Source organism: Monodon monoceros, unplaced genomic scaffold (genome assembly GCF_005190385.1).
Source record: "Monodon monoceros isolate NGI ecotype Baffin Bay Population unplaced genomic scaffold, NGI_Narwhal_1 Super_Scaffold_18, whole genome shotgun sequence".
Lineage (NCBI taxonomy): Eukaryota > Metazoa > Chordata > Mammalia > Artiodactyla > Monodontidae > Monodon > Monodon monoceros.
In genome coordinates this window covers 130820966-130845117 of record NW_021703774.1, presented here as the reverse complement: position 1 = coordinate 130845117, position 24152 = coordinate 130820966, and the positions used below count along the sequence as shown (strand labels likewise).

Below are 24152 nucleotides of genomic sequence, written 5' to 3'. Positions count from 1 at the left end.
AGCAAAGTACAAGAAACCACACATGCTTACACACCAGGAGGCTGATCCAGAGCTTGGAGGCTCCAGAGGGCCAGGGAAGGCCCAGCTCTGTGCGGAACACTTATGTAGCCTGTGACCGCAGGAACTTTTGCGCAACATAACAGATAATTGTCATTCACTATGCATTCAGTTGTGAATCAAAACAAACCAAAATGAACCACTGTGCAGTTTCAGCCTCTGGTAATCCAGAATATGTGTGCTTGAGAGGGGGCATCAGTGGGTTTGTGGACTTCTAGCTACAAAACAACCAAAACATAAATTGGGATTATTTCTCCCATTGCCTTCAAGAAAAAAAAAAAAAAAAAATCCCTACTCTTTAGCATGTTGTGAAAGGATTTTCATCACCTGACCTCTGCCTGCCCTCCACTCATAGGTCTGACATTAAATATTTGCATGTCCTGCACCATGGCTGCCTGACCTTGGGCAAGTTATATAACCCCTCTGAGCCTCAGTTCTCGCATCTGTAAAATGGGGATATAGATACCTATCTTACAGGCCTGTAATAATTATTACATGAGATAGTGCAGATAAAGCCAGTAACCCAGGCTTTTGCTCACAGCATGTGCCAATTCAACATTTGTGTGATTTACTGTGCATTCTACATTCCAGCCGAATTATAACACCTTCTTCAAGCCATTGTTGTGCTAAGAACTTATACCTTTATTGGAGTGCTTGTCAGAGTCTCTTGCCATTTTGGGATTAGCAGTCAGACATCATGATGACACTGAAAACTAGGACAAGGATAGTATCTTTTTCATCTTTGTTTCTCCAAGGCTTGACACATAGTAGGTGTTCAATTAAATGTTGCTAAAGAAGTGTGTGAAGTGTCTCTGCTCTAGAGAGTCTTGATTCTCCACAGGCCCCAGATGTTTCCTGGGCCCTCCTCTCTTCGCCTGTCTTAGGGACCTGCTCGGTGTCAGAAACCACACCAAGTGCTTTGCATGCATGGTCACAGCTAATAGCCCCACAGCCCTAGAAGGCAGCTGTGGAAACTCTTCACAGATGAGTGCAGAGCCTCAATTAACAGAAATGCTTCAAGTGTAAACATTAGATGTGTTTTTTACCATCAACCCATTAGGGACACAACTTGAGATCCAAGCCATCCTCTGGGTCTGGCATAAAAATGAGACACAGATTTCTTCCACCTAAAACCTACTGAATCTCCAGCCATCCGCACCCTCTGCCGGCACCTCTGTTATTTGCACGTGAGCAGGATTAACCAGGCTGGTCTGCACTCTTCACTCAGAAAAAAGTAGATTAAACATTGCCTGGCTTAACGTTTCCTGGTTCAGAAAGTTAAATAATCAGCTGTCACTTGTTGATTATTTACTGTGTGCAGGCAGTATGTCAGGGATTTCTCTCTGTTGCCTCTGATCTTCCCAGACCTTCTGGAAGGTGAATACTCTTGTCTGTCACTGACATGGAAGAAACCGAGATTCATCAGGCTCTCATAACTTGCTGCATGGGCTGTGATTCCCAACCTGGCTGAACCGAAATGCCTCTTCTTCATGGCACTATTCAGCTCCCAGGAAGCAGTCTCACCGCCCCCCAGGCCTCGTTAACCAGCACTCCCCTCTGTGTATCCCCCAGGGGCAGGTATAGAGGGTGGAGGAGTATTTCCGCCTACCATGGCTGAGTGCTCAGTCACCACTCTCCAAGAGCAGGCCAGTGAAGTGGAAAAATAGCTCTTACTCTTAACCCTGACATCTGTCCCTCAGGTGAGAGCCATATTCTCAAATTGCTAGGCCAATGGCACATAAGCGCACACCACACACAGAGGGTATCAACACACAGAGTGTTCTGCCAGAATTCACACATCCGGGAAGCCAGGCTGGCCCTGGTGGCCAGTTTCATTTAATCTTGTGTCTGATTGCTGCATGATGAGTGGAGAGAGGGAGAAAGGCAGGACCCTAGGGAAGCATACTGAGCTCCAGAAACCAGGCTTGGTTTGCTCATTAAGGGTACCCTTAGGCAGTGCCCTTACCCTTGCAGGCACCACGAGTCCCTTTCTGTCAACCCACAGCCCAAACTAAAACCGGGAAGGAGAAGGGCTGGTTCCACCGACCCCCTTACATTCATCTGACTTTTCTGGTTCCCAAACATCCAAGAAGCAGCTAGCTATCGTAGGAAGAGCTTTTGGAGTCACACAGACCCGGATCAAATCTCCATTCTGCCACTTGGCACCCGTGTGACCATGAACAAGGGCTTTGAATTTTTGTGAGCCATGGTTTCTTCATCTGTACACCAAAGGAAATGGCAGCGTTCTCATGAAGACTATACCTGAGAATATGTATGAAACCATCAGCACATAGTGGCAGCTTGGCAAGTGTTAGCTGGCCTTCCCTCCCTCTTTCCCCCTTGTTTACTTGCAATGCCTTTAAAAAAGAATAAAAACCATTGTAATTGTCATTTGTTATGTTGTAAGCCAAATACGTGACTGATAAATAACACAGAAACTCTTTAAACCGCTCTCCCAGAACCGTAACCCTGTCCTACATCAGGTCATATATTTTATATTTTACAGATAGCTGCTTTTTTCCCTTTTCTAACCCCACCTCCACCCGCATTCTTTTTTCTAAGGTAATCCAGATGGGCCCTGGTCCGTTCTCATACACTAAATAGCCTATAGCCTAGCCAGGGGTTAAAATCAGGCCTGCCTTACATGCAGAGGATCTATTCATAACAAAAGCTGCCTCCTCCTGGCCATTGCCCACAGCTGAACACTGTTACTCTGAAGCCCCCATTTCACTTGTTTCTGATTGTTCTGCAGTGTTTACATATTGCCTGTATTAGCCCGGTCTTTTATAAGAGTACAGGCACAGGGCATACCCTCTCAATCAACTTCCCCTCTGAGCATCCTTTCTTCTTTAGTCCCCTTGCCTCTGTGGTACAAGCCATTTCTCTTTTATAAGAACTCATTTAAATAGAAAAACAATTTTTAAGTAGTTTCTGTTTTTTGGTTTTTTTTTTTTTTTTTAAACATGAGTCTCCCTTAACATTCCTAAAGAACTGCTATTGAATATGGAGAGTATGAAAAGATACCCTGGAATGTGTGAGTTCTCTCTCTTTTCCTCCCCCACAATATAGGAAAATCCCATCATGTCTGTTGAATTTGCAAGGGACACATTCTATTTAAGGTCTAGGAGGAGCTGGGCTGGCTCCAGACCAAACAGTGAAGAGGGTGCTGCTCTCTGCCTGCTGTGTCCTTACCTCTCCTTTTGACAACCTTTTTTCTCTAAAAAAAAAAAAAAAAGTGTCTCAGAAAAGATACGGACTCTTTGGTCTGATTTGAGTTTAAATCCTGATTCTGCCTTGTTTGGAAGCTGGGAACTTGAGTTAATATCTCTGAGGTTCAGCTCCCTTTCTCATCAAAATCAACTGTGGCACAGGCTTGCCCAACATCTTAGGTGGGGGAATGTATGTGAAAGTGCCCCCCATGGGATGACAGAGAGGTTTCAGGGCATGTCACTTCATTTGACTTGACGGCAGTGGCTCTCCAGCACCCTGGATGCCTCGTCCAGAAATGGCAGGACGGAGGGCCACGATCACTTATCTGCCGTGGACATGCTGTTGCATGTGCCACCTGTGTGCTCTCCCTGGTAACACAGTAGGTAGCCAGAGCAGGTGGGGTTTCACAACTTCTCTTCCTATCTCCCTTCTCCAGGCCTTCTCCATCCAACCATCACTGTATTTTAATGTTCTCATCAGCCTCCTTTGTTACAGAGAAAATGTACGGGGTAAACCCCTTTACCCTATGTACTGCATAAACACTTCTCAGTTTATAATACTTTTGCAGTCATTCATTGAGGGAGCTATCCATGTAACTATGGATAGTTTTTAGTTCTCTTCGCCCATCCAGACTGGCCTTCTCATCTTCTGTGAGGCCAAAAATGGAGAGAGAGTTCTGCAGATAAGGATTCTTCAGGTCTAGGGACTTCCCTGGTGGCACAGTGGTTAAGACTCCGCACTCCCAATGCAGGGGGCCAGGGTTCGATCCCTGGTCGGGGAACTAGATCCCATGTGCATGCTGCAACTAAGAGTTCACATGCCACAACTAAGGAGCCCACCTGCCGCAGCTAAGGCCCAGCACAACCAAATTAATTAATTAATTTAAAAAAACCAAAAAGGATTCTTCAGGTCTAGACTTGTATGGACTTGGCCCAAATTCCCCTGAGCATTCCCTAATTAGCAGGAGTGGGGTCTTTAGGGAGTACTTCCAAAAGGCAACGACTGGTGCATGTGCACAGGAAGTCTTTTATCAAAAGAGGCCCCAGTATAAATCAGCCAAGGCTCTCTTTGCCTTTATATGGTATGCTATTAACAGGGTAAAGCCTCAATTGTATTTAATCCCAGTGATAGATCTTGCCGATAGAACTGAACCCATCTGAGTGATAGTTTGATTCTTGCTCTCTGTTCTCTAGAGCCAGTACAACCTCTGTACCCTACTTTAAAATTCTAGTCAAGAGGGTGTCAGATCGTACTTTTTAAAATTAAACAGCCACATGTATGCCAATCCATAAATAAGAAGTACACTTTGGCCAGTATGGAGGTGATGATATTAATATGGGCTTCATTTCCCTGGGTCACTGAATGTACCAGGCACTGCACCAATGCCTATAATAGACTGTGGCACATTTAATCTTTACAAATCTGTAAAAAGAGGTCCTATGTGCCCCATTTTTCAGATGAACACCCCAAGAGCCAAGGCCACACAGAAGGTTAAGACAGAATGTTGAGAGTTAAACCAGAAAATCAAAGTCCCTGGTGAGATTTATGAGATGATATCTGAGGCCAGACACGGGTATTAAAGCAAACAGTCTTAATAAGGGAAATGCGGAAACTGATCAGAAGCAGGGCTGGGAGAGAAGTGTCCACAACTTAGCAGTTAAAATCAGAGCATGTCTGACAGAGCGCTGTGTCATAGGTGCCAAGGGCCTGTTACAAGGGAAAAGGCTGTGTCATCCTCCTCTGTACCTGCTGATCAGCCTCGGCTGAGAAACGACTCCCAGGCATCTTTTTAAAGGAACCCTAAATTCTGTAGAGGGGGCTGCTTTTCCTAACAGCTCATTTAGAATCAAAAGAGCCTTGGTTGAGCCATGTTTGAGAACCGCTCAATAGTACTGTGCTCACCCGTGGAGGGTGTGACAGAAATAGAAAATATGGTTCTGATTCTGAGGGTCCAATTTGCTATGTGACATCAGAGCAACAGAGCTAAGAATCCGTCTGATGAATAAATACTGTGCAGAGCACCCCTCCTCCTCTTTAGCTCCCTCCCCGACACCCCACGGCCCCCTCCCCCGTTACAGAAGAAACCAGTCCTTGTTTACCCACCACAGATTGTTTGGGCTGTGAAAAAGATGCAAGATATGATTTTACATCTTTGGGGTCATACAGCTCTCAGAGCTTCCAAAGCTGAAGGCAGTCGAAGCTCCCTGGAGCCAGTCAGGCATTTGTATAGGGAAGGCCAAGTGTAGCTTCTGGTCTGCAGGGGAAAGGAAACTGGGGGGGAACTTTAGGAAGACCCCAAAGTTTCCTTGGCTGTTTAGTCTCTCTTGCAATCAACCTCAGTTGCGTTAAGCGGATGAGAAACATATGAATGACATTTCTGTTGCGATCACATGTGGGTTTCAGCATGATGAAGAATGAAGCTTAAGGAGTCCAAAATCCTTTGCAAATAATTCAGGACATTGCAGGCAGTATCTGGCAGCCTCCCTCCATCCCAAATTTGGGAACCATTTGGTTGGGTGATACACCTGCTCAGTGCCCTCTCTGCCCGCTTAGGCTGCTAAGCCCCAGGGGATATCTGTGAACAGGTTTCATGTGTTCTTGTTTTGCTCAAACTGAAATAAAGGAATTGGTTTCTAGGAAAGGCAAACTCTTTACTGGAGGACTCTGAACCTTTCCAAAACCTCCAAATAGAGGAGAGGAAAATTTGGCAGGCCTGAGCTTTATTAACCGTGGGTCACTTATAGGTGATTGGACATATGTTATATTCTATTGTTCTTAATGCCAGTGAGATTGTTACGTTAATAATAATTTTAGCCATGCTCTACATTTGTGTGATGATTTCATTTTCAGAGCATACTATGTACATATTGCATATCAAATACCTATTATGTATGTATTTATAGATCTAGGTATATACATTCACACATGTAACATGTGTTAGGACAGCCTGCAGTATGGAAGCTAAGGGAAGATGCAGGGAGGCACACTCAACCCAGCAATGGCAGAGAAGTCAGAGTTTTTAGAGAAGGCTTCCCAGGGCAGGTAATATGGAGCGGAGTCTTATAAAAGGACGTGTAAGAGTTAGTCAGGGGAAAGTGAGAGGGGCTGCCTTTCAGACAGAGAGAGGAGAATTGATGAAGACTCAGAGATGAGAAAGAAAAGGGGAATTGGGGGAATTTCTAGGGCAATTTCTCTCTTGGGGAATTTCTGGGCCTTGGTGGGCTTGCTGCAGTGAAAAATGACGGGGCAAAGGGCGGGGGAAATGGTCACGTGTATGATTAGGCCAAACAGATCAAAGCCAGGTCAGAAAGGTCTCATATGCCGTGGGGAGCATCTAAAGGATGTAAGTAAGGGAAGTGATATAATTAGGTTTGTGTATTAGAAGGATCATTGGGGTGCCGGTATGGAAGTTAGAGTCTGTGAGTGGGGCTTGTGGAGGTGCAGGGAGAAGGACAATATTTGGGGCAGGGAAACCAGTTTTAACTGCTGTTGCAATAACCCAAGCAAGGAAGGGTATGGGACTGACTAATGTAATGACAGTGGGGAGAAATGCAAAGGCTTGTGTTTGAAAAATAGAGTTGATAGTCCATGCGACCTACAGTAGAGCAGATGAGTGAGATCAAGAAGGGAAGAATGATATCCTGCTGGATGGGTAAATAGGGCACCATTCACTGAGACAGGGACCCCCCGAACAAGAGGAGCCCCAGGAGGAAGGATTTCAAGGTCTGTTTTGGACATGTCGATTAGACGTTCAGGTCAAATGTCTTGTATGGAGCTCAGGAGCAAGTTCGGAGTTTGGGATAAAAATTTGAAACTCAACAGCCTAAAAATTGTCATAATACACATGGGAGTGTGTGAGCTGACCCCGAGAGTTGTGGTAAGTAAGAAAAATCCAGGAGGGAAGAGAAAGAAGAGCCCACCAGAGAGACAGAGCTGATGTGGGGTAGGGTCTGGACCTGACCTCGGTCGGGTCTTTGGACTCACATCTTTCCACTGTCCCAAAAAGGAATAGAATTAAACCATCTGTGCTTCACATTTCTTGAGAGCATGTTATGTCCTAGGATCATTATATACTTTATACCATTTCAGACTGGCATAAAACTCTAGTAGGTGAGATTTTATCTCCATTTATAGATAAGGAAGCTGAGACTCAAAGAGATTCAAAGGTTCATGGCTAGGATGCGACCAAACCAGAATGGAAAACCAGGTTTTCCTGACTCCAAGGTCTATGCTCATATTATTGTACTAAACCGTGTTTATTTACTGCCTTTAAGATAAGATGTGGTTCCTCACCGTTTCGTAGGAGAGACAAACAGCTCACTTCAATTCAATCTGAGAAGTACGAAAATAGAGGTGAATGCTAAGAGCCCCCATTCATAAACAGAATTCTCTGTGCTCTTTTTTGTACTGTGTAGTGAGCTGGGAGTTGTCTGGAATGTGTATAAATGGTTTTTTTCTAGTAAGACGATAGCACAGTCCATTTGGAGGGAGAGATGAGCCACCACGGAAATACCCACCGGCCCCACACATGCCTGTGGCTACCCTCGAACATTCCCAACCTGGCTGGAGACACTCAAAACAAAACCTCCTGTTCCCTCCCAGGACCACTGGCGCCTGGAGCCTGCCTCCTGCCCCTGCCAGAGACTTAGGCCAAGCTTGGGATGATGGAGTGGGGGAAGGCAGAGCGGACGTCTCTGAAGCAGCTCCCTGCCCTTAGCCCAGTCGACACTCCCAGAAAGAGGTGTGAGCAGGCGCCTGGGTTTTATCACCGCAGGGAAACTCAGCTGACAGTAGCATAGCCTTAGATCAAAGTCAGCCAGTGGCATCCACTCATGGATCCAGCTTGGACACAGACATGAAAAGAGGCAGGAGCACATAGAGAGAGACTTCTAATGCCAACTCCAGCATTTCTGATCCTTGTGATCCTGGGTGGTTTGCTTACTGTCCCCGTCCCTGGGTCTTCACCTGTAAAACGGGCTGTGCGTGCTCGACTCCATGTACTCTTAGGGTTATTCTAAGTCTGAATGCAAATGTACGCTCAGAAGTCCCTTGGTACCTGAGTTACTACCCAGCCCATCCTGCCCTCCAATACCTACTACATTGTAAACTTCGAGGGATTATGTCATTTACATGGCTCTGGACACCCATCTTTCTGTCTTTTTATATTTAAAATAGTAGTTTGAACTCAGTCTGTATCCAATAAGTATGTGCTGAATATTTACTCAGCTAATGTAAGATGTTATAGATAGTAGCCATTGAATATAACCCAAGAAGTTGGCACTCAAGAAAACCCCCCAGTAATCTTGGCCACAGGTCAGAGAGGTAGTAGAACAAAGTGGATACTTACAGAAGCCCCAAGAGGTAACCCCATGCAACCCCATGAGCCCCCAGGGCATGTGAGGGCAGAGTCTGTGTTGAAATAGCTTGCTGTAGAGTTCTGATTGGCCAGCTAGGGGAGAATGACTCAACTTCCCGGAATCTTAGTCTCAAAGACAAGAGAGATCTTAAACATCTCTAGTCCAATCCATTTATTTTATAGATAAGGAGAGTCAGATTTAGTGAGAAAAATAAGTTGGTAGATAATAACTTGGATCCTGCTTGTATCTTGTAATTACTCCTCTCGTATTTACTAGCTATTTGACCTCCTTCAGCTGAGATGTCCTCATTTGTGGAGTATGTATAATAAATAGGACCTCAATGGGTCCTCACTGGGTCTCATTGGGTTGTCATGAGTATTAAATATGATAATGTCTATAAAGAGCCTAGAAGAGTCTGGCACATAATAAGCCCACAATAACTGTTAGCAATTACTATTTGATTTCCACTTCTCCTTCTTCTTCTTCTTCTTTCTATATTATAATTTCTTCTTCTTACTGCCTGGCTTTGCGGGTGGTTTCACTGAGACTTTTTTTCAGCCACCGTATTTTAAAAATTGAATCTTTGACAAGCAGTAGGATATGCTGATGCAAAAATATACCCATCCTTCAAACCATGTGAACTTTTATATAAAGTAAAATGCAGAACTTTAAGCCCTCATGAGAATCAAGATGCTTGCACAGCTTCATGACTCTGATCGTTGCTGCCTGGGATGCCCTCCCTCTCTACCTAAAGAAGCACTTATTCGTCCTTCAAGGCCTGGCTCCCATGTGGCCACCTCTGTGAAGTGCTCACTCCTTTCCCAGGCAGCCTGGGCTTCTACCACACTGGTCACCCACCTCACTGTAGCACTTGGCATGTTTTGTTGTAATTTTTCTATTTCCACTTCTGTCTGCCCAGCCTGACTAGGAGCTCCTTGAGGAGGAGGGCCATGCCTTATTGTTAATTCTTCTCCTCCAGCTCCTCCTTCCTCTTCCCCCTCCCTCCTCCTCCCTCCTTCCTCGTCTCTCTTCTTCTTCTATTATTATTGTTGTTGTTATTTTGCCTTATTATTTTTATAACCTTGTTGCTGATCTCAGTGCCTAGCATATAGTGTGCAACCAAATGTTTTGTTTTTATTTTGTTTTTTTAATTATTTATTTATTTATTTTTGGCTGCATCGTGTCTTAGTTGCCGCACGCAGGATCTTCCTTGTGGCATGCAGGATCTTTCATTGTGGCACGCGGGGTCTTTCGTTGTGACGTGTGGGCTCTTCCTTGCAGCCTGTGGACTTCTCTCTAGTTGTGGCATGCGGGTTTTCTTTTCTCTAGTTGTGGCGCATGGGCTCCAGGGCACGTGGGCTCTCTAGTTGAGGTACGCAAGCTCAGTAGCTGTGGCGCACAGGCTTAGTTGCCCCGTGGCATGTGGGATCTTAGTTCCCCAACCAGAGATCAAGCCTGCATCCCCTGCATGGAAGGCAGATTCTTTATCACTGGACCACCAGGGAAGTCCCAAATGTTTTGTTTTATTGCAGGTTTTTATAACTTTATTCATATCACACATAATTAAAGAATGTGTCAAAGGTCTACATACAGTTTAAACAATACTAAATTGAATACTCATGTACCACCACCCATGAAAAAGGATATTATGGAAGAGAATATTACCGGCACCTTTTCTGTGCAGAATTTTAACTGTGTGATCAAATAAATGTTAACTGCTTTCTTGCTGTATTTTGCTTGATGTTCTAGTTCTTAAAGTAAGTTTGAATCTTGTTTTGGACGCGGGTCACGATAAGTAGTCCTTCCAAGTTTATACCACCTGAAAATATAAACTTTGCTTCTGTATTGTCATCTTCTACTTCATTATTAAGACCATTGACTAAATAAAATGAAGAATGACTCTAGAGACCTGCTTAATGGTTGCAGTTACTTTTGGCTGTGGCCATTCATCCCAGTCACCTGACTATCCCATCATGCAAGCCTCATTTCAAGGAGAACTAATGTTTACTTGGTATTTAACATACAATAAGCTGTTTATATGTGACAGCTTATTTCATTTTCACAAAAGTCCTCCCACATTTATATCATTCTTCCCATTTTGGAACTGAGGAAACTGAGGCTCAGAAAGATTACCTTTTATAAGGTCACCTGGCTGGAACATGGTAGTCAGGATAGAATCAAATAGATCTTTGACTCAGCCCTTGTTTTCTCCTCTGCTCTTCACAAGTGTATGGGGGAAAACTGATCAAAAGCCTTTTGCTCGTGAAGATTCCCTAACCTACTTGTCATCAAGGCTAGGAGGTTGGTTCAATCTGAGTGAGTCTACGTTGGCTCTAATAACCCTTGCTTTCTGCCCTTGAAAAGTAAATGAAGGACTCAAAGAATCAATGGTAGCCTAAAATCAAGGGCATACTTTGGCAGAGACAAATACAGAACCTATAGAGAGCCTGGCTGCTTTGTATTTTTATAACCTAGGGCATGCTATTTAAGTCTCTGCTTCAGTTTACACATCTGTACAATAGGAATAATGATAGACTCTTCCCTTTAGGGTCGTTGTGAAGATTAAGTGATTTAACTCCTGCAGTGTGCTTGGAATATGGCCTTTAGTAAGTACCCAGTCAATCGTAGCTGCTGTTGTTGCCAACGGCACATTATTGCTGGAAAGTCAGTGTCCTGTACGGACACCTGTCATTAGTGGAGTAAAATGTGCTCCTTCCTTTTGGATCACAGAGCAGCCTTCAGGCCAGGATAGCCATCAGCATGGAAAGAGCTTTCACAAAAAAATATTTTTAAATATTTAGGTTTATTGCAAAGGATTAAAGCACACATAAATACATGAATGTGCTCACTCTCTCTCCCTGTCAAAACAAACTATTACTTGTTTTCTCCCAGAGCTTGGGAGTGATTGGAGGTGCTCTGGGGAACATATTTCTGTGCCCTTGTTTCCTTGCTTTAGTCATGATATCTGATGAGAAGCATGTGCCATTCCAAATGAGTGAGCACAAGCAGGAGTCAACTCAGAAATTTCTGGACAGAGCCAGGCAGAGCCTTCACCTGCCATTTCTGAGCAGCAGAGCCCCAGTCTGCCAATGGAGTTCTGCAAAAGCTGATGCAGGAACATCTTTAAATCGTGGGGTTTGGGGTTTGGGTAGGGGGAGGTGATGCAAAGCTCTCCTAAGCAATTTATGTATACAAGTTTTGTTTGTTTGTTTGTTTTTTAAAAAGCATATCCTGGGGTTTGAGACCAGTATCTACCTGAGTTCAAGTCCCACCTCGACCGTTTACTACCTGTGTGACTGTGGACAACGTGCAACCTCTCTGAAACTAATCTGTCTAATGGTGCTGGAAGAGTTCTGGAAGAGAAGGGGTGCAGGGCATGAAAAGAGATGGCTTGACTTTGGTGGGTATCCATCCACCTGTCCAAACCCTGGATCCCAAGTGCTTGGCATGGGCTGTCTTATTTGCCCCAAAGCAGCTGGGGCATGCAATATAGGGCAGTAGTTTCTAGAGTTGGCATGTGATAAAATTTCCACTGGCAAAGACAGAGTGACAAAAATGAAGACCATTTAGTGTGTGCTTCTTCTGTCTGGAACACTCTCTGTATCGTATATCAACACAAACACACACACACATATATATACAAATACAGACAGATATACATATACTCACACCTGAATAATTTCTATGTATGTTTTCATCTTAATTCAAATATCACTTCTTCAGAAAAGCCTTATCTGACCCCTAGACTATATTAGGTCCCTCACTTATGAGCTCTTGTAATACCTTTTGATATTCTTTCATTTATTTATCACAGTTTGTATTTATACATTTGTGTGATATCCATCTTAGGGTGACCAGTTGTCCCTTTTGCCTAGTACTGAGAGTTTTCCAGGACATAGGACTTCTGGTGTTAAAACTAGGAGAATCCTGGCCAAACCTGAATCATTGGTCTCCCTAGTCTGCCTCCCTCTGAAGAGAACAGCTCCGTGAAGGTGGAGACTATGCTCTTTTGTTTACATTTGCTTTCAGTGCCTGGATCACAGTAGGAGCTCAGGAAACATCTGTTGAACCCATAAAGAAATGAGTGAATATGTCAATGAAAGCTAAACTGTCTTTTCTTGCAGGAAAACAAACAAACAAACAAACCTTTTTTTCCCCCTGAGATTATTCTTTTTCCTTTAGGTGTTAAATTTACCCTTTTATAAATTACCTTTATTTGGCAAAGTTTAAAGTTGATAATATTGTATAGTCTCCTGCCTTCCCTCACCCCCTTCCTCTTTGGAGGGTGGAATTCTTGCTGATTTGAGGAATCACTCATTTAGTGAAAAGAGAACCAGAATAGTTAGAGCTCAGACATTTAAAGAAGTGCTGCACTATAAACTTTATGAGGGCAGAAATTATGGTTATATTCAGTTCACTTCTATATCCCCAGGGTCTGGCGTAGTAAGGGCTGAATAAATATTTGTAGAATAAATGAATGAATAGATTCTCTGCCCAGCCTCAAGACATGCAGGAGTAGACCCAGTGTGCCTAACTCCTTTTTCCTCCCTACCTTTTAATACACCCTTCCACAACCATAATATCACTTCAGCATTCATCCCTGCTGGGTGGATGAGAAGCTCGTGCCATTCCAGGTGAGTGAACACGTGGTCCATCCCTGCCTGTCCCAGTCCATCTCTTGATGTCCTTTCCTAACACCTAATGGGCTTCCATGGTCTGCTACCAAAAAAAGACGTTGCCGTATCTTGAATAATGAGAGCATCTCTCTCACCTGCATGTCTTTGTTCAAGCTATTCCCTTGACATGGACTGCCTGTTCTAATTCATCTGGCTAAATCTTACTAGTCTAAGCTTATGTCCCATTCTCTCAGAAGCCATCTCTGGACCATTTCATTCCTCACCCACTGTGCCCCTCCACAGTATCCTATGTTTTGTCTTTACCATCCCATGGACCACACTCTTTTCTATTTGACTATTTACTTATCCATCTACCCTGAGATGAGGAGCTTCTTAAGACAAGAACTCTTTCTGATTCATCTCTGTGTCCTCAGCACCCAGTTGAGAGAAATGGTATGCTATTAGGTGTCTAATAAGTGTTTGTAGAAGGAGGGGGATATATCAGTTATTTCGTGCCATTAAAATGCTAGGTTAGAAACAAACATAAAATCCTAGCGATATACAAAAGGACATGTATTTTTGTTCACAAGTCTATCGATTGGCTGGGTGATGCTGGTGATTCGGGCTCACCAGTTGCTGGAGGACTGCGAGGATTTGCTGATCCTGTTTGGGCCCTCTCACGTATCTGAAACATCACGTGTGACAACTGAGCTGACTCAGCTTGCTGCATATCCATCCAGCAGTCTCGCTGGGGCATGTTCTTGTGGCAGAGGGAGAGAAGGAAGAGCAGAAGCACACAGTTGTCGAGGCCTAAACCTGGAAAACCGGTGCACAGTGTCACTTCCGCCTCATTCTGTTGGCCAAACCAAGTCACAAGTTTGACCCAGACTCAAGGGCTGGGAACCCCACCTCTCAACAAGAGGCACTGCGAAGTCATATTGCACAGTGGGTGGAAGCAGGGAGGGCTAGAAAATGGGGACCATTATTACAATCAGTCTACCACAGTGAGGGAGTTGGCCAGGAACTGTCACATCAGTTTCTTTCCAAAATGATCTCTTTTTTTCTACCTTGACGCCTGAATGAGTTTATCAGAAAGGTTTCCAGAGGTGAAGCCAGGCCCGTCCTTTGTCAGGACTAACTTCCCCACCATCAAAGGTATTTAATAAGAAGCTGAATTCCGTGGTCATAGAAACATCACATGGGAGGAGGATAAGGCTCCTTCTAGCCTTGAGGGACAATATTTTCACATACTTTGCCCCTTTCTTTCCAGATCAGCAAAAACCCGATCTTTGTACCAGGAGTCTGGGGCCCTTATTTCTCAGCCATGGTCCCTGGGTTCTGGCTGAATGAAGGTGGCCAGAGTGTTACTGGAAAATTGGTAAGTTGACACTTTCTTCATATGGTCTTTAATGTTTTTACACCCTTGACTAGTCCATTTTGTCACATTCCCCGTATACCCAGGATCTGGAAGATTTGCAGACTCCTACATCAGAAGAATTAACTTTCTCTTAGCATAAAGTCTCACATATGGAGCATATGTAGCCCGTGTTTGCCAAAGGAATAAATGTTGATCCAGGCATTGATGACTAACCCATCTTCTCACCTATCTTTCTTTCACAGAACAACCCATTTTTCTCACGGCAACAGGAGTAATGTAATGTTCTACTTGGTAAAAAGGACTATGTTAATCTCCAGCCAGAATCCTTCAGTGGTTCCCTGTAGCCCTTGGGACATAGCTCAGATAGTTTTCAGGGCACATCATTCCCTTTGTGGTCTGTCCCCTCCAGTCTCACCCATGTACTTGTCACGAAGGCCAGATTGCCCTACTCACAGCTTCCCCATGGCTCCTGTTATTCTGCTCCTCTGTGCCTTTGTATATGCTTCTTTCCCTACTCGGAGAGTTCTTTATCACTTGCTAGTTTTACTTGATCTTTAAGATGTAACTCCAGCTCTTAGCACATTCTGAGATAATCTGTCTTTTCCAGAAATCTACGCACTCTTTAAGGGCATGGGTTATATCATACTCCTCTTTGTATTTAGCTCAGTGCCTGGTTCGTAGAAGGTGCTTGGAGAAAATGTGTTGAATTCATGGGGTCATCTCATAGGGAAGACAGAAGATCTATAAAAATGAGATGAGTACTATACCAGAGGTACAAGGCACAGAGTCCGCGCAAAGCTAGATTAAGGAATTCTTTTCAGGGGAGAAAGCATTTGTACTGCACCTTAATGATAAATAGGGACCAACCAGACACAGAAAGGTAGGGATATTCTTCTAGGTATGAGAACTTGCATAGGAACAAAGACATGGGAGTGAAAAATAGCAAGGCATATTTGAGGGTAATTGCAGAATTTCAGTTGTGGCATAAACTGTTCTTAGAAGAATGACTTACAATAAAAGTTAGAGAGCTGGGCAGGGACCAAACAGAAGTCCCTGTAAAACATGCTAAGGAGTTGAACTTCAGGTAGTAGACCACGGAGAGTAGGTGAAAGATTGGAATAGTGATGGGTGTTGTCAGATCTCTGTTATAAAAACTGGCTAGCAGCCGTCAGGAAGAAGGCCTGAGGGTGCACGGCTGGGTGAAGAGAGACCAGCTTTAATAGGTTAGTCCACAGACAAAAAGCCATGAGGACTTTGGCAATAATGGACAGTGGCAATAATGACTGAGAATTGAGGTCAAGAGATCAGCCGACCTTGGAAGGATTAAATGTGGAAAGCAAGGGACAGTAAGACCCAGGCTCGGTTACTCAGTCTCACATTCACTATGCTGTACTGAAACCATCTGTTTATGGTCTGCTCCCCTACCAGCTTTTCTAAATGTCCAGCCAATCAAAAGTGATCTGACCTCAAGCTGGATATGGATACAAATAACCATTAATTTTCCATTTCTTCATGTGTTTCTCTTTTATTCTTAGCTGCCTCAAAGTTCTCTCTCAAAGTTGATGCACGCATAGGTGGGTGGCTGGATTCAAAGAGCATGTTTTGTGCCTTCACTCTTGTGCCAGGCTATAGAGATACCTGAATTAGTCCCCGCATTAGTCCCTGGTTTTAAGGAGCTCATCGTCTAGTAGGGAAGCACAGTGAGTATACGTTAAATAACGTCTGATAGGTCTTAATAACCAATTAGACTTTTCTAGAAAAGTCAAGAAAAAGACGTCACTCTATGCCTAAGGTACAGTGGGATTGAAACTTTACAGTCTCCTCTTTAAACTAGTGTTATGTATTTACACAACTTTCCACTTAAATATCCACTCCCTTTCTATGACACATAGAAAACCCATTACTGAAGCATAGCCCTTTTCAAGCCCACATCATGGTATAATTACCTTTAGGAGAACCAGAAGTCATAACAGACACAACCCAGAGTCTTTTTTAACAAGGATAACAATCCAGTAAACTAACTCTTTGTGCAGGATGCATTGTCCATGAAGCTGTCCATCAACAGGTTTTCAGAGAGTTAGTTTACTAATTGACCATCTGTGTCAGTCTAGAAATGCTTTTACCAGTATTTGACTCAGAGTTGGCTCTGTTGCTATGGATATAAGCCATCTTTGCCCAAACATTATGACGTATCTTGGTGGACAAGAATTCGTTATGCCTGCTTCCTAAGCCTGAATTTAAATTTTAAAAAATGACCCTTTTCTGACCATTAATAAAATCTTCATAATAGTCCACTATGGTTTTTGACAAGAATCATGGGACTTTCTGGCCTTTATCTAGCTAGTTGATTTTGCATCATCAACCAGTGAAGTTGCATGTAGAGTTACACTTAGGGCAGTTCTATGTATAGAGTTTCATTAGACATAGGAATGGGGTATGACTGACTTACCCATGGGTTACGAAAAGCAAAATCTAAGGAAGTCGAGAAGTTAGCATAATGGGGCAAAATCTGAATCAAGAACAAAACAGACTGTCCAATAAATCATCAGTCCAGAGAGGCCAAGCAAAGAGACAGAAACCACCTATAAAATAAAGAGATATAAAAATAATAACAATGATGATGGTAATAATAATAACAACAACAATTGAGTACATTTTCCTGTGGGAAAGATTTATATGTGTGTGTATATATATATAAAATCGTGTTAACCCTTGAATGATACTCATAATAATCACAATGCCTAATATTTATTTTGAAGACTTATGTCCCAGTCTCAATTCCAAGAGCTTTTCATGTCCTATTTTATTTAATCCTCTGATACCCCTATAAGTTAGGTACAGTTATTATCCATATTTTATACATGAAGAACTGAAACTCAGGGTAGCAAGCGCAGCCTGGAGAGATTCCTGATGCACTGTCAATGGCCTTTTTACCTGTTTCCGTTGGTACTCACCTTTCCTTTCCATTTACTTATTCTGGTTTATCACCGGTTTTACAGCCTATTGTCATCATACAGAACACCATAAGAGGAAGTTACATTGCTTTTATTCCGTGTTTCATATGTACATATTCTCTCATAAGCTATGTCTGAAAGTGGCTGCTCCGTTATTACATTGTCCAGAATATATTATAAACATGCAGTTGTAAGTATATCATCTAAAGCAGAAGGGAAGAGATAGAAGAAGAAGAGGGAAGTAAAGAAGGGGAAAGAAGAGAGGGAAAAAAGAAAAAAGAAACAAAATTTATCTAAACTCTAGATTTGGAAAAAAGATATTTTGTTTCATTTTTACAATTAAATACAGATCTTCCATCACAAAGCAAAATCCTTCATTCCAAGTATATGAATAGATTGGTACTTTAAAAAAAAATCTCCATCTGGTTAACTTCAGGATGAAGAAAAAAATAGGATAGGATCTTTTCTGGCTCTGGAGCCTTTGCAATTTCATCTGTCTGAGATTTGGGCTTGTTTTTCACTCATTTCAAGCTTGTGCTGCTGCTATTTATTTCCTCTTAGAAGGGCACATACCCCATTCCCATGGATGATTTACTTCAGTTCACCAAACACCCATCAAAGATTGTCTCGTGCTTGTTGATACACTCTCCAGAAAGTTTTGCAAAAACCATCACTTTTTGCCCAGGCTTTTTCCACAGAGCACCAACTGGTACAGTCACTGTGTCCAGATGCTGAAGCTTATTTCCAACTGGACCTCAGCCATCCCTCTGTCCAAGCACTCTTCTCTGTCTTACTTGAAGTCATTTTTATTGGGGGAGGCATCGGGTAAGAGAGCCTAAGACAGTTTCCTAAGCTGCCCCTATGGTGAAATTGGCTTTCTGGGACAATTGGGCTTGGTGGGGAGTTACCTTTGAATTTTTTGAAGCCAGAATTTAAATTTATAAATTTGGGCTACAGGGTCATAATGTTTGCAGGGTTCTAGCTCTTGGAGTTTTAGAATTGGCGCATTGTGAGTGCCTATCTGCCTCCTTCCTTGTCACCAAAGCCCCTCAGCCTGGGGCTAGCCTCAGGGGGGTCAGCCAGCTCTTCCATATGAAGAGCTTGCCATGTACTCGGTGCTGTCCAGGTTAGAGGTAGTGATGCCATCCCTTCATTCAGCCACTCTTTCCAGCATGTTACAGAGATTTCCTGAGGGATTACTCTGGGCCAGGCAAGAATATGGTCACACGTGATTCCTGTCCTCCAGTGGCTTATCATCTAGTGGGAAAGTTGGATATGGAACTGACAATTATAATTTATTATAGCACATAAAAGTAGATTGCACTACCCTGACTGGGAGAATCTGTTCTATGCTCAGCACATTGAGGCCCTCATGAAGATTCAGGATTTCATCTGATCTTCGCAGCATGTCTATGTGGTCAGTTTTACTAGTGACTAAGGCTCAGAACAGTGAGGTAACTTGATCAAGGTCTTAACAGTTGTAAATGGGGAGAGCCTTGATTCAAACCCAAGTCAGCTACTGGAAGCCCCAGATCTTTCCCGAATTGAACCTGACTTTTATAGGGCTGCCTTTCTGAATTTTTCTTACAGTTCTCTTATAGACTTCCTTGAGAAGCAATTATTGTATCAGTTAGTGTGACTTTCTTATCAAGTGTATTAAAGCACATATAGTTGGCAGGCTTTGTAAGGCCATGAGAGAGATACTTATGTGTATCAGCCTTGACAGGATCTAGGTATATAGACTTAGGTGTGTCCCCAACATGTCACATTAGCTAATTGGAATGACTTCATGGATACAAAGACCAGCTCTGCATAAACAGATGCCTCCCTGTTCTCTCCTCCTGCCCAGGCTTTCACTGTATTTTTTGTACACCCACCTGGATTCCTGCACAGCTTCCTAATTACCTTACTCTTCCTATAAGGACACCAATTCTATCAGATCAGGGCCCCACCCTTATGATCTTATTTAACCTTAATTACCTCCATAATGCCTCCATCTCCAAATGCAGTTGTATTGGGGGTTGGGCTTCAACATCTGAATTTTGAAAGGATACAGTTCAGTCCATAACAGTCATACATATTTCAAACAAGTTCTGAGAAACAAAGCATAATCTTTTGTGTTTACCTACATATTTACCATTTCCATGGTTTTTTATTTCTTTATGAAAATTTAAGCTTCCACCTGATATTTCCCTTCAGCGTGAAGAACTTCCTTTAGCATTTCTTTAGTTGTTGCAGGTCTACTGGCAAACAAACAAACAAACAAAAACACACCTTCTTAGTTTTTTTTTTGTTTTTTTTGGCGGTACGCGGGCCTCTCACTGTTGTGGCCTCTCCCGTTGCGGAGCACAGGCTCCGGACGCGCAGGCGCAGCGGCCATGGCTCACGGGCCCAGCCGCTCCGCGGCATGTGGGATCTTCCCGGACCGGGGCACGAAACCATGTCCCCTGCATGGGTAGGCGGACTCTCAACCACTGCGCCACCAGGGAAGTCCCACCTTCTTAGTTTTCTTCTTTTTTCCTTCAACACTTAAAGATGTCAATGTATTGTATTCTGGCACCATTGTTTCTTATGAGAAGTCAAACATCATTTATTTTGTTCTTCCCCTATGTACAGTGTATTTTTTTTCTCTGGCTACTTTTAAGATTTTCCCTTAATCTTAATTTTTATTATGGTGTGCCCAGATATTGTGTTTTGGAAATTTATCCTTCCTCCCCCAGGTTTGCTATACTTCTTGAATTTGTAAATTCCTGTCTTTCACCGAGTTTGGGAAATCTTTAGCATATATATATTTAAATGTCTTTTCTGGCCTATTTGCTCTTACTCCTCCTACTGTGACTCCAATTACACATTTTTAAGACCTTTGGCTATTGTCCCATAGTCCCTGAGGGCTTCTGGGGTTTTTTTATTCCCCCCAATATTCCTCTCTCTTTCTCTCTCTGTCTCTCTCCTTCTCTCTCTCAATTAGACACTCTCTATTGGTCTTTTTTCAGGTTCACTGACTCTTCTGTCTGCAATCTCCAACCAGCTCATGGACCCATACATTTCAGATATTATATTTATCAATACGAGAATTTCTACTTTTTAATTGTTTCCATTTCTTTGCCATTTCCTATCTGTTTGTTAGTTATGAGAGTGTTATCCTTTACATCCTTAAGCATTGTTAAATTACTAGCTTTAAAATTCTTGTCTTCTAATTTTAACATCTGTGTTATTTCAGGTTTATTGTCCATTAAATGGCCATTCTCTTAAGTAAGAATTACATTTTCCTGTTTCTTCATATGTCTAGTAATTTTGACTCATATCTTGAACATTGTAACTGATGTATTGTAGAGACAGTGGATTATTCTTATTTCTCTGAAGAGTACTTTTTTTAAGCAGGTAATTTAATGACAACTCAAACTCCAAGTTTTGTCTCTCCTTTGTTGAGTTCTTTAAGCCTTAGTTGGGTTACTTATTATGTAATTCAGAGATCATCCAGAGATTAAGGTAACATTTATGCATAGTGTTGAGCTCCCTTTCTATGTCTCTCTCCTTTCTGAGATCTCCCTACCTTTTATTTTCTAGTTGCTATGGTGGCCTTGAACTCTGACCTCTAATTTCTTAGCTATGAAGACTGCATATTTCTATCTATCTGAGTATTAGCTGTCCTGCATGGCACTGATTAGGGCCTGCCCTCAGGCAAGAATCTGTAAAATCAAGAAACACATATAAAACTCTTTTTTCCGGGGCTTCCCTGGTGGCGCAGTGATTGAGAGTCCGCTTGCCAGTGCAGGGGACATGGGTTTGTGCCCTGGTCTGGGAGGATACCACATACCACGGAGCGGCTGGGCCCATGAGCCATGGCCACTGAGCCTCCATGTCCGGAGCCTGTGCTCCACAGCGGGAGAGGCCACAACAGTGAAAGACCCGCATACCGCAAAAAAAAAAAAAAAAAAAAAAAAAAAGTTTTTTCCTTCAATGTGTCTATTCCTTCTCAGTTTCTACCTGGCTTTGGTCACTTCCCAGTATCTTCAGAGAATTGTTTGATATATTTTGATCAGCATTTATAATTGTTATCTGGGAAAGAATTCATATGATAAGAACTATTTAGCCATTTTAAGAAGTGGAACTGGGCAGAGGGGTGGTGGTGGTGGGATGCATTGGGAGATTGGGATTGACATGTATACACTAATATGTATAAAATAAATAACTGATAAGAACGTGCTTTATAAAAATAATAAAATAAAACTTTTTTAAAAAAGAAAAATATTTCAGATGTGATAAAAACAATATACTGGCTTCAGAATTTTTAAAAAGGCAAAATTAAAATGAATAAACATTTAATCAAAAGTCTCCAGAAAAAAAAAAAAAAGTGGAACTCCTGAATGATTTCTCTTAAATCAAATAAGATTATGTTTCTTCCCTGATTAAAACCCTTCTGTTGGCAATCTGTATGTCTTCTTTAGAAAAATGTCTATTTAGGTCTTCTGCCCATTTTTGGACTGGGTTGTTTGTTTTTTTGATATTGAATTGTATGAACTGTTTGCATATTTTGGAGACTAATCCCTTATTGGTCACAATGTTTGCAAATATTTTCTCCCATTCTGTAGGTTGTCTTTTCATTTTGTTGATGGTTTCCTTTGCTGTGCAAAGGCTTTTAAGTTTGATTAGGTCCCATTTGTTTATTTTTGCTTTTATTTCTTTTGCCTTGAGAGACTGATGTAAGAAAATGTATTGCTATGATTTATGTCAAAGAATGCCTATTCCTCTTCTAGGATTTTTATGGTGTCACATTTTATATTTAGGTCTTTAAACCATTTTGAGTTTATTTTTGTATATGGTGTGAGGGAGTGTTCCAATTTCACTGCAGTCAGGATAGCTATCATCAAAAAGTCTACAAATAATAAATGCTGTAGAGGGTGTGGAGAAAAGGGAACCCTCGTACACTGTTGGTGGGAATGTATTTAAATTGGTGCAGCCGTTATGGAAAATAGTATGGAGGTTCCTTAAAAAGCTAAAAATAGAGCTACCATATGATCTAGCAATCCCACTCCTGGGTATATATCCAGAGAAAAGAAGACTCTAATTCAAAAAGATACATGCACCCCAATGTTCATAGCAGCACTATTTACAATAGCCAAGACATGGAAACCACCCAAGTGCCCATCAACAGGTGATTGGCTTAAGAAGATGTGGTATATATATATACAATGGAATATTACTCAGCCATAAAAAAGAACGAAATATTGCCATTTGCAGCAACATGGATGGACCCAGAAAATATTATACTTCTTGAAGTAAATCAGACAGAGAAAAACAAATACTATATCACTTATATGTAGAATCTAAAATATAATACAAATTAATATATATACAAAATATAAACAGACTCACAGACATAGAAAACAAAGTTATGGCTACCAAAGTTATGGAGGGAGGGACAGATTAGGAGTATGGCATTAACAGATACAAACTACTATAACCTAAAATAGATAAGCAACAAGGATTTACTGTATAACACAGGAACTATATTCAATCCTTGTAATAACCTATAATGGAATATAATCAGAAAAAAAATAACTGAATCACTATGCTGTAAACCTGAAACTGACAAAATACTGTAAATCAACTGTACTTCAATTTAAAAAAATCTTTCTGTACCCTCTCATAGTACTTAGAATAAAATCTAAAGCCTTTGCCATGGCCTGCTTGATTTTCTCCACTTTCTACCTCTCTATCCTCATTTTATACAACTTTCCTACTTACTTACTCCAGTCTAGTCTCACTGGACTCCTGTCAATTCCTAGGACATATGAAGTCCTTTGCTACTATAGAATCTTTTCATTTGTCATTCTCTTTGCTTGGAAATTGTTGTTTCTTTTTTTTTTTTTTTTTCATGTCTTATCTTAAATTTCACCCTCAGGTCTTTCCTGAACCCTCTATCTAAAATCAGTGTTCATATTACAGTAACTTATCTATTTCCTTCAAAGAACTAATCACTATCTTTAATTATTATATGTATTTGTTGACTCTATATGTCAATAGAATATAATCTCCGAGTGGACTGAAAGTACATCTACCTTAATTGCTACTGAATCCCCTGTGCTTACTATGACCAGAACAGAGTAGGTGTTCAACTAACATTCATTAAATCTATAAAACCTTATCAGTCTGGACTATATTTGAATATTGGGATACCCATTTTCCCTTCATAAGTCAGAGCTTTGTGAAAGCGACGACTTCTATTTGTCTTTGTATCCTGAATTATTAGAATGATGCCTAGCACAGAGTAGACATGTATCACATTAGTTTCATGAATCAGTGAACTAACATACTGTAAAAATGAACAAAGCTACCAATTTTGATGGTGAATGAAATTGACTAAACTAGCCCTGCATTAAATGAGAATTGATCAACTTGTAAGAGAAATTGTCCTATATAAAGCTTATATTAAAGTTGTAAAAAAAAAAAAATGAACACATAGTTTATATTTTCCTCTCCGGAATGTTTGTTGTTCCTAGGAACTGTTCAGTATTGAAACTCGCAGTCCTTTCCAGCAGTATTAAAAAAATTGTCTAGATTGGGCTTGCTTCTTTCA

General features: G+C 41.8%; 1 protein-coding gene across 11 annotated transcripts in view; it reads left to right on the top strand.

The window, feature by feature from the left end:
- FGGY (FGGY carbohydrate kinase domain containing) overlaps positions 1 to 24152 on the top strand; it is a 432084-nt gene that overhangs the window by 263451 nt on the left and 144481 nt on the right. For 10 of the 11 annotated variants that reach the window (XM_029226879.1, XM_029226872.1, XM_029226868.1 and 7 more), the window contains one exon: positions 14511 to 14618. In XM_029226879.1, the coding sequence (XP_029082712.1) occupies positions 14511 to 14618 (108 nt within the window). Of the gene's footprint in view, positions 1 to 11948; positions 12025 to 14510; positions 14619 to 24152 lie in introns of those variants that run through there. The other variant, XM_029226875.1, reaches the window with a different exon arrangement.